This window comes from Scyliorhinus canicula, chromosome 16 (genome assembly GCF_902713615.1).
Source record: "Scyliorhinus canicula chromosome 16, sScyCan1.1, whole genome shotgun sequence".
In the NCBI taxonomy this organism is placed as follows: domain Eukaryota; kingdom Metazoa; phylum Chordata; class Chondrichthyes; order Carcharhiniformes; family Scyliorhinidae; genus Scyliorhinus; species Scyliorhinus canicula.
The window spans coordinates 41,579,069-41,590,698 of record NC_052161.1 but is presented as its reverse complement, the minus strand read 5'-3'; the positions used below and the strand labels follow the sequence as shown (position 1 = coordinate 41,590,698).

The 11,630-nt window shown below is 44.5% G+C and overlaps 1 protein-coding gene across 1 annotated transcript; it reads left to right on the top strand.

The window, feature by feature from the left end:
* Positions 1-523: 523 nt before the first annotated feature.
* LOC119950981 (clarin-3) lies at positions 524-10,867 on the top strand. The gene is given in 5 exon segments (XM_038774014.1): positions 524-850; positions 2,630-2,659; positions 7,614-7,682; positions 7,685-7,795; positions 10,263-10,867. Coding segments are annotated over 5 exon segments (720 nt in total). The 5' UTR covers positions 524-618; the 3' UTR covers positions 10,541-10,867.
* Positions 10,868-11,630: the final 763 nt, after the last annotated feature.

Here is an 11,630-nt window from a genome sequence, read left to right as displayed (position 1 = left end):
TGTTTTATGTGGCGGGGCTGCTAGCCCCTCATCGATCGGAGGTTAGTGCTGGGGCCTCACCGATTTGTCGCTGGAAAACTGGACACTTCCTCCGGACATTAGCATCGAAATTGGAAAATCCAGCCTTCAGTCTCAGAAACAAAGAATCCCACCCATGTTTTCCTAGTAACTTTCAGCAACTTTATATTAATTAATCGGAAATAAACCAATTATGTCAGCAGGAAAAGTATGAAAAGTACAAGATCTAACTAATTTTTTTTTCAGTGCATGAGTAGTTCTGATTTAAAAAATATGCATAGCATTAAAAGATGAGAGAAGATACCAAACATCTCTCTCCTGTATTTCACTGTTAATAAGTAAAACTATGGCAACCATTTGCTTCTGGGCAAAGTCCAATCATTGCAGCACTTTATTGCTGTTGCTCTCAATACAAGGTCCAGTATTTTACTCCCACTTCCGGAAAAGGGCAAAATTCAAACGGCAAGCCTGACTTCTGAGTTGTACTGCAGACATAAGCGGAGGACACTTGTTCTTCTTAACTAAAATTAGTGATAGCAAACATTTGAATTTGTTTGAAAATTGTTGCGTACGCAGCTGAGACAATTGTAACTCAAGAAAATGCCTTCTCGAAGGAAACAAATAATGTTTATAGTAGGATTTTCAGTCAGTCTGGGAACGTGTATGTTAATATCCGCAATATTAGCAATGGATTCATGGATCGACACTGTGATAAACTGCGAGAATACAAGTGGTGATGCAGTTGGAGAAATGAACCTTAAGTATGGGTTATTTGATGGTTTGCGTGAAAAAGCTGGTTGTCCAATCCTCATTGGTGATGGGACCATCAAAGGTAATTGCTGCTTTTCATTTTAATACAACATCATGCAAGGATTTACAGGAGAGTTTAAACTTTCAGGATCATAGAATCATATAGCACAGCATGAAGCCATTTGGCCCATTATGTCTCTGCTAGCTCTTCCAAAGGCTCCTTCCCCTGGTCTTTCCCCATGAACCTGCAAATTAATTTCTTCAAAATATTTATCCCTGATAGTGGAAGTATGTTACAAATCTGTAATAACATGATCAGGGGCTGGTTTAGCACAGGGCTAAATCCCTGGCTTTTAAAGCAGACCAAGGCAGGCCAGCAGCACGGATTCAATTCCCGTACCAGCCTCCCTGAACAGGCACCGGAATGTGGCGACTAGGGGCTTTTCACAGTAACTTCATTTGAAGCCTACTTGTGACAATAAGCGATTTTCATTTCATCTGGACCATTTTGAAATAGTCAAGTTTAGTCTACAATGAACTGCTTAACATTTTGACCTGTTTGCCCTTTTTAATAAATGGTGACATTAATATGCAAAAAGATTTATTTTCTGTGAATAGGCAGTGACATAATCTGTACCCTCTGCACTTGCAGAACCAATAGCGCTGAATTTGTGTCGACTATAATGGCGCCAGAAAATGGGATGGTGAGGCCATGACTCTGCGTCCCCACATTAATATTGATTCCTCTCCCGCTGCCAAAACTGCTGCTGCCCATTCCTTAGCCACAGTAAACGCCAACAAGGAGGTGAAGTCCTGTCTTCTGTTCCAGTTTCCTGCTGCCCATCCAGTTACTACCACTTACCAGGTTCGTCGGGTCAGAAGTGGTGATGGGCCTGATGTGGCAAAGATAATGGCTCCAATGTACATAAATCCAGGGAAAGGATGGACTAGGGGCTTCCTCCTTCTCTCTGTGGACTAGAAAGGACTCACTTTTTACTGGGCCTTGGTCTCAATTGATGCCTTTGGTGCATTCCTGCTCCTTTAAATGCCCTGACATCTCCTCTGCTGTTGCAATGGCCTGGAATTTTTCACCCTGAAAACTGCTGACTCTAACTTGGAGGTGGAAAACTGCTGGGAGACCTCCCTGAATATGGATGACTCTCATTTTGGAAAATGAGCATTTCAGCTTTGTGAAGAAAACCCACATTGTCTATCAGATTTACCCAACAACCTACTTTATCTCTCCGTGAAAGTACAAGTCTTTCTGACACTATTTTCTGCAACGCATGATTGTCTGATAACAATTAAATTCTCCTTGAGAAAGCATCAATGGGATCCCCTTGTTTCAACGTGGGTTAATATTATCCTCAATAACGTATTTTACAGCTATGCGATGAATCAACTGGACACCAATACTCAATTTCATAGAACAACGATGGAACAAACGTGTTGCTTGTAGCTTTTTGTTTCTCGTTTTTTAATGATTTACTGGACAACTTATCTTAAAAAAAAACCACACCCCAACGTTAAATTCAATTGAAGTAGATTTAAGATTATCTTTTAGTCATCAAGTTTTCTGTTTTATAACTTAGTTTCTGGTTGTAAAGAATGAATTATATTTCCAATAAAGGTGGTTTTGGTTTAGTTATTTAGCCAACCTTGGAGCAGGAATATGCATCACACGGCTGTTTCAAAACCCTAGATAGACGGAATTGATTTGATTTATATTGTTAAATAAGACCCTTTTAACAGCAGACCAAATAAGCCAAATGCACAAAAGAATAGTTATCTCAAGGTAGCAGTTGCATTATTCCAGTAAAGATTATTAGAAGCTGAACGCTTTTTTGTACTTATTCTTCAGACAAGTTGACTGAGTATTTAGACAAGTTGAGTGAGTGGAAAAATGCATGGCAGATGCAGTATAGTGTGGATTTGAAAGGAAATGAAATGAAAATCGCTTATTGTCACAAATAGGCTTCAAATGAAGTTGCTGTGAAAATGAAATGAAAAATGAAAATCGCTTATTGTCACGAGTAGGCTTCAGTGAAGTTACTGTGAAAAGCCCCTAGTCGCCACATTCCGGCGCCTGTCCGGGGAGGCTGGTACGGGAATCGAACCGTGCTGCTGGCCTGCATGGTCTGCTTTAAAAGCCAGCGATTTAGCCGAGAGAGCTAAACCAGCCCCTAGTCGCCACATTCCGTCGCCTGTTTGGGGAGGCTGGCACAGTAATTTAACCGTGCTGCTGGCCTGTCTTGGTCTGCTTTAAAAGCCAGCTCTTTAGCCCTGTGCTAAACCAGCCCCTATGCATACACAGCCCCTACATATATCACATTTTAAGGATTTATATGAACTCATCCACTTTGAATGGAGAAACAGAATGGCTAAATATTATTTAAATGGTGATAGATTGGAAAATGTTTTTGGTAGCTGGCTCCTTTTAGGAGGTTACCTGATGGGTATTGAGCATGTGAATATTGGTGCATGTGAATATTTGCTTTTGCAACCAAAGAAGATCATCGAGTAACTGGTGATAACATGGTGAAGGAATCTGGGTAAATACTGTTCAAAAATAAATCATTGTAATTCCTTATACTTACTGACTGGTGGTCTCCAATCTTTCCTTTACCACGTTGGCATTGAGGTAAACTTATTTGCAGCAAGAAATTCAAACAGAGCATTGTTAAAAACTGCAAAGTGAATCAGATGATTTAAGGCCTGGGGAAGAAGCCTTCAATCCAACTACTGAGAATTGTGTTTAATATATTGAACAGTTGCAGTGTTTTTAAGGGCTAATGGAATAGAGGGGGAGTATAGAAAGAAAGTAATTTTACTTACCATGAGCAGGAAGCAGACTTATAATTTGATTCATAGTTTAACATCTCCGGAGGCTCCTGATACTAAGTCACTTGCAGAGCTAGCGGATCTACCAAAGGGGCATTATCACCCAAAAGGCTTGATGACACTGCAAAGATACAGGTTTAACTCGAGAGAGAGAGAGAGGGCCAGAGGTGGGACCATCATAGCATTGTTGGCCAGATTAAAGCAGATTACAAAGTACTGTGGATCATCTTTAAATGATATGCTAAGAGATCGACCAGTATGAGGCGTGAATAGTGTAGCTATACAAAATAATCTGTTGGCTGAGTCCAATTTGACTTTCAACAAGGCGTTGGAAATGGTGACAGCAATTGAAAAAGCTGAAAAGGGGGCCCAAGAATTACAAGGCGAACAAACATCTGAAGTCCACCAGTTAGGGTGGGAAACCATGAGTGGAAATGGTGCCAGAAGCGAGGGCGCGGCATTAGGTTCAGGCAATGAATTGAGTACAGAAGTGGGAAGAATCACTAAATACCAAAGATTTAAGCAACCTAGAAGTAACACAGAGTGCTTTCGATGTGAGGGAAGCCACGTCCCATAAGTATGTATCTTGGTGCATAGCACAGGCTTTTGCAGCCACAATAGGTCCTAGAGCCAGTTGTGATAACATTGCAAACGACTTTTATAAATGTCACTTGTAAATAAACCGTTATAATTTGTTATACATACTGACTGGTGGTTACCAATCCTTCCTTTGTTACAATCTTAAAGTGCAAAGGGACCTGGGCCTTGTACGCCATTCACTAAAAGCAAGCATGCAGGTTCAACAAGAGTTTAGGAAGGAAAATGTTGGCCTTTATTGCAAGACGACTTGAGTATCAGAGGAAGGATGTCTTACTGCAACTTTACAGGGTTTTGGTTAGGCCATACCTGAAGTACTGTGTGCAGTTTTGGTCTGCTTATCTAAGAAAGGATATTCTTACCATAGAGGGAGTGCAGCAAAGATTCACCAGTCTGATTCCTGGGATGGCTGGATTGTCATAAGAGGGGAGATTGGGCCAACTGGAACTATATTCACTGGAATTCAGATGAATGGGAGGGGATTTGATTGAAACATATAAAGTTCTGGTAGGGTTGGGAAGACAGGATGCAGGGATGTTTTTTTCTTCTGATTGAGGGGCTTAGAAGAGGGGGTAGGCCATTTAGGACTGGGATGAGGAGAAATCTCTTCACTCAGACGCGGTGAACCGACTGAACTCTCTACCAAGTAAGACTGTGGAGGCCAAGTCACTGAATATATTTAAGAAGAAAATCGACTTACGGTGAAGGGGATGTGCTGAGCGGATGGAGGAAAGGTGGCTCGCTTTCTGGAAACTTGAAATGAAGCACTTTTAGTCTAAAAATTGACCACTAAACCCAGGAAAGAAATCCCTCACCACCTCCAACACCACCACAATGAAAGGGGTATGCCAGGCAACAACCAGAGGAGCTGAAAGACGGCAGAGCCAGTAAAAGTCTGGAGAGGAATATTGAAGCGATGGTGTATACGCGGGTCGACAAGCATCCATCCACACCCAAATGGGATGGGCTACCAGAACATATGCCGGATTACCCCCCCCTCTCTGATAAATGAATGGAGGGACGTTCTAACACAGGAGCTCCAAGTGCTCAAAGACACCATTAAACTCAAAATGATGGCGGCAGTGAAAGTGGCAGTAACGGAGTGGCATCTGGAGACATAGGAGGCGACGACCAAAGAGCTGGAGAAAGCCACGCCCAAACAGAGCGACAGGATCGCCTCACTGGAGATGGCAAGATTGGTGGCAGCGCAAGGGATTCTAAGAGGGAAGGTCAAGGACCAGGAGAATCGGTTGTGCCGCCAAAACCTTTGCATTGTGGGCCGACCAGAGGTTACCGAGGGCAGGAACGCTATGGAGTACTTGGCAAAGATGCTGGAGAAAAGCAAATTACTGCGGATGCTGGAATCTGAAACAAAAGGGAAAATGCTGGAAAATCTCAGCAAGTCTGGCAGCATCTGTAGGGAGAGAAAAGAGCTAACGTTTCGAGTCCGATGACTCTTTGTCAAAGATGCTGGGCAGACTTGTTGCAGGGGAAAGCTTTGCCAAGCCCCCAGAAGTAGACGTAGCCCATAGGTCACTCCGGCATAAGGTCAGGGAGCAATCACGAGCCATCATCGCAAAACTGCACCGGTACCAAGACCGGTAAAGCACATACAGTCCTGTAAGTGGGAGGGACACTCGATCAGTGTGTACCTGGACATTGGGGATCTGTGTGTATCTGGACATTGGGGCAGACCAGGCAAAGCGGCCCTTTACAAGAACAATGTATGGTTCGGGGTGCTGTAGCCCGCAAATTCTAGGTGACTTTCCAGGGTAGGGAGTACTACTTCATCGCACCAGCTGAAGCACAAGCACAGGCTGGGAAGGCCATGACACCAGCAGTGAACCAGAACTCTACTCTCATCGGTTAAAAAAAGGAGAGACTGTTTGCATGGGACTGATTTGCCTCATCTTCGATCTGACAATGAGTCTCAGAAAGGAGGGGGTGAGAACAGTGGGATGCAGAAGGGGGTGAGGAGGGGAAGAGATGGAAGAGAAACGCAATGGTTGAAGGAAGGTGTGGATCGATCCTGACGGGGGGAGGGGCCACCACACTAGCGGGTGAGCTGGCACAAGGAAGTAGGAGCGAGGGGAATGTCGCGGCTCAACTCCCGATAGGGAGAGAGTGCCCGGCAGTGATGGTGAGGAGGGTGTAGGGGGGGGGGGGGGGAGCAGAAAACATTAGATGGGGGAAAGAGAGGGGGAAAAATAGAGGTGGGACAGCTGTGGGATAGAAAGCCCACTGGTGGGGGGGGGTGTGTGAACAGACCCAGGGGGGATAGTCAAGGTGTGGGGGTGCAGGGGCAGAAAGCTGACTACAACAGCTCACACACAGTGACAACGGAAACAAGGGCACTGAAAACAACCATTTTGTAGTGTCCCAAAACAAAGGGAAACCCCAAAGTGCTGAGGCCCATACACATGACATACGCAATACCTGCGGCATCTTGGATGGCCCCCAAACAAAGGGAAACCCTGGAGTGCAGGGGCGCATCCACAAGGCATGTACGGTTGACCCGGGGGGAACAGAAACACCCCCCAGAATGGCCTGGTCAAAAGATTCAGAGTCTTCGCCCATCTGAAAAGCTAGAGAAATAGTCCTCCTCCAGAAAGGAGAACCTGAGGGAGAAGAAACAACTACGGATAAGAAAGAACTGGGTGGGACAGACTTACCAATCTGCTACGGGATCTGTTTGTAGCCAGCAACCAGTAAGGGGTGGGGGAGGAGGGTTGGAGGGGAGACACAAATGAGCCACGGGTCAAAGAAGAAAAGGAACGGGGGGGGGACCGAGACAGGGGGGAACAGGGGAGAGGGGGTGAAGACATGCAAAGAAAATGACAGGGACAAGGGACAAAGCCGCAGGGGACTGGTCTGAAGCAAGGTGAAGCCCAAACTAAACTATAAATAGATACTTGCAATACGTAGTCTGGCCACAGTGGAGATCATAACAGATGTATGCCGACTAAAGAGGGGGGGGGGGGGGGGGGGGGGGGTGGCAAAGGCTGCAACAGGAGGGAAAACAATTGCCTGTAAATATGTGTTTTTTGTTTTCCTTTTTTTGGCGTGGTTTGCAGTGTAACTTATCAATTGTGAAATCTAACCCAATAAAACACTTTTTAAGAAGGAAATAGATTTTGAGATGCTAAGGGTGGCAATGAGTATGGGCAGAGGGTGCGGGAGTATGGGGTACAGGTGGAGGATCAGCCATGATCAAAGTGAATGGTAGAGCAGGCTTGAAGGGCTAAATGGCTTATGCCTGCTGCTATTTTCTATGTTTCTATGTTTCAACACCTTCAAGCTAATTGCAAATGTGCAGAATGTCTTAAAAATTACATAAAAGGGAGGATTTGTTTCATGGAGATTGTACCTCAACATCCTGACTCTTATTGTGTGCTTTTTACTTTCAGTTTTGGAATGTTTTGGAAATGCAGGTTCTGCAAGAATTATCCACATCCTAGTTATCCTGTTCCTCGTTTTGGGCTGTTGTTTACACTTCTAAGTGCTGTAGTCACCCTCTACAATAGCATCAGTAATCCATACGAGAACATCTGCGGGCCTGTCAGTATTTACACGTGTAGCTCCATAAGTTGTAAGTAAGAATGAATGAATTGTTAGTTGAATGAAATCTGATTTTTTTTCAATGATATTTGTTGTTAAATTTGTAAAACTGCGAGGAAAGGGAAGGACACCTTATCCCAGGAGTGATGATTCTGTCTAATAGATATCTTTTACGTTAAAAAAAAACTTTAACATGAAAGAAAATAGCTTTACAATGGTCAGTTAAATGGGCCTTAAACATAAGGAAAAACTTGAACTTACTATTTATACCTGCTACTAACTCCAATTAAGCAACCCAATGCAGTTCAAAGTTAACAAAACAAGTTTACTTTCTCAACTGTGCAGACCTTTGGATAGAGTTCCTTCCGAGAGCAGAATCCACCCCCCCCCCCTCCCCCAACCCCACCATCCATGGCGGCGGAAGATGGCCCACCATTGGTTGGTGGTGAGATCTTCTGGCCCTTCTGCTGTCATTTCCCATTGAATCAACCCCCACAACCAGGAAACCCACAATAGGGATTCGCCAGTGGGACTGGGAGATTCTGCCGCCGAGAATCACCGGAAAATTCTCCACTTTGTGCGCAAGTCTCTGGAGTGGGACTTGTTGAACCCACGGCCATGAGAGCTCGATCCATATTTCCGTTGGTAGACCTGATCTTCAATCCAAGTGGCACCATTGTGTTATAAGTGATCAAATCCACACTTATAAGGATATTACAAAAGAGATTGTCTAGCAACTTTCCAGTTGAACTGACCTCTCTTTAGTGCCCTACTTTGAAACTCAGGAAAAAACTGGAGGATCAATGTATGAGGTAAAAGGGCGCGATTCTCCGCCCCCCCCACGCCGGGTGGGAGAATAGCGGGAGGGCCTCCCGACATTTTTCACGCCCTCCCGCTATTCTCCACCCCCCCACCCCCACGCCCGACCCACGCCACGAATCGCTGCTCGCCGTTTTTTAAGGCGAGCGCCGATTCTCCGAGGCCGATAGGCCGAGCGGCCGGGCCTTCACACCCGTTTCAACACGGCAGCAAACACACCTGCTCGCTGCCATTTGGGGCATCTGGGGGCCCGATTGGCACGGCAGTACCACGGCCGTGCCACGGGGGGCATAGGCCCGCGATCGGTGCCCACGGTGCCCGATCGCGGGCCGTGCGTCCATAACGGACGGACTCTTTTCCCTTCGCCGCCCCGCAAGATCAAGCCGCCACGTCTTGCGGGGCGGCTGAGGGAAAAGACGCCAACTGCGCATGCGCGGGTTGGCGTTGTCCAACCTGCGCATGCGTGGCTGACGTCATCGGCCGTGTCAGCCGGCGTGACGCTTGATGTGCGGCCTTGATGACCGTCGTTAAGGCCGCGCCGCCGTGATGCACTCCTAGCCCCGCCCGGGGGGGGCGGGGAGAATCAGCCCCGGAAGTGGGCGCGAAGGCTGCCATGGGTCACGGCCTGTCGCACGGCAGCCTTTACGATTCTCCGCATTTGCGGAGAATCTCGCCCAAAGTCTTTCATAGATATCATAGAATTTACATGCAGAAGGAAGCCATTCGGCCTATCGAGTCTTCACTGACTCTTGGAAAGAGCACCATACTTAAGCCCACACCTCCACCCTATCCCTGTAACCCAGTAACCCCAGCTAACCTTTTTTGGATACTAAAGGCAATTTATCATTGGCAATCCACCTAACCCGCACATCTTTGGGCTGTGGGAGGAAACTGGAGCGGCAGAAGGAAACCCACGCAGACAAGGGGAGAACGTGCAGGCTCTGCACAGACAGTGACCCAAGCCGGGAATTGAACTTGGGACCCTGGAGACGTGAAGCAACTGTGCTAGCCACTGTGCTACCATGCTGCCCATGTTTCATTCTAATCCTGGAATCTGAATTAAGTAGTTCAGCTGGAATACAAATATATTATTGTTAGGTGATTATAATGCCATTTTGAAGCAATTTCCTTCCTTCTTATACCTCGATTTAAATTTCCTTTTCCCAGTGAGTTTTGATAAAATTGCAATGGGAAGCAAAAATGAGCGAGCAATTTATTCCGAGAACTCAACAAATCAGCTAACTAGCCAACAACAGTAATATTTGTTTCCTCATCTTTCATCTTTGTGTGAAGTGCTTGGACTCTGCTCTGAAACTCCATCTGATAAAACTGCGGAAATTAATACTTTTTATTTCTGCGGACCACAATCTGTCTTATCAGCTAAGAGTGGTGGCAAAACTTGGGTTATACATGTTTCAGTCACCGGCATTGGCTGCTTGGAAAATCTAATCTCATAAATGGAAAGAGAAAAAAAATTACAGGGAAATAGAGCAAACTATATTTTTAAAAGGTAACTTTTCAAAAGTTGGTAGGATCAATTAAAATCTGAGTTTCATTGTCAATATTGTTAATAGATGGATTATTATATCTGAAATTGCACAAAAGATGAAGCAACTTATAAACCTTGTATTGTTAATTATATCAATCTGAAATACTGAGGGAGCATTTCTTTCTTTCAGGTGTTTCAACATTTCTGGCGATGGTCCTGTTTGCAGTGAATACATCAGTGAACAATTTATCCACAGTATTGATGAGAAATTCAATTAAAGAGAGCCTGGTTGCATTCAACCTTAAGACTGACAGTTATGATTATTCATTTTGGCTTATCTTGCTGTCCTTGGCTCTTAATATTACCACAATTGGAATTGTCTATGCCTATCAACATGCAAATTATACCAGGGAAAGGGAACAGAATAGACCAACAGAAAATGCACCCAGGGATGTTTTGATGTATTAGTTCTGGATTATAGTTGAACATTTGGTGACTGATGTAAAGGCAAAAATTGAAAAACTAATGTGATAGAGATTATTGGAATGCCAAGTAAGCTGGTAGAATTTATACTGACTTTGTGATTGTGACAAGGTAGATTGCCAGTGGTAATATCAAAATTATTATTCCTTCAGTTCAACATATTGTCTCGGCATAGCACAATTGCTGTAACTATCTGCCACCCACCATTGACAAAAGAGACCCGAAATGGAATGGAACATTTTGCAAAAACGTCAGAGACTAAGAGTAATTTCCAGAAGTTGAGGCAATGATTAAAAATTGTACAGACCTTAATACCAGGATTTGTGATTTTCTATTCCCACCAGAATGGGTCTGAAATTATTTGTGAACACAGCTTTATGACATTAGGACAGTTCCATTGTCTTCCTGATGGAGGAAGACCCTAGAATGGGAATCTACACAGAACCTGGACAGGGGTGGGGATGAGGGGCGGGTGGGGGTGCACGGCATTGGACTTGATTTTGTGGTTGGCGGCAATGCAGCGGTGCTCGTCACTGCCCTTGTTGAAAGCTCTCCACAAAGTCTAGCGATCTCTATGACGGGCCTGGTTTTCCCTTTTCCCAATGAGAGTATAAATCTGGCACTAAGTCAAGGGGCCTCCTGTTGTCAACACCAGTTCTGTCAGAAAGGAGGGTAACAGCCAATGACATTAAAATATTCTCACAGGGAAACACCCATTAAGTTAAAAGCACTGAACCCCTTCACTTTTCATTAACGTGTTTCAGATAGACAAATGAATGATGATGATTGGAATAAGATAGAGGCTAAAATATCATTACCAAACTTAAAAAAAATACTTTTATTTAAATATGTAATTTTTATATCATAATCAAGACATTTGACATTGCACTAGTATAAAATTAGCTTTTTGGGTCAGTGAGAGTGTTTAGCAATAATTGCAATATGTCATAAAAAATCCAGTTACACCCAATTCAACAAGATGTAACTTTGCCAAAGGTTCTGATAGTGAGATTAACAGCGTAAAAGTGGAAGTTCTCCCCGCTTCTATTATTCTAATTGCAGAGAGGGGTGGAAT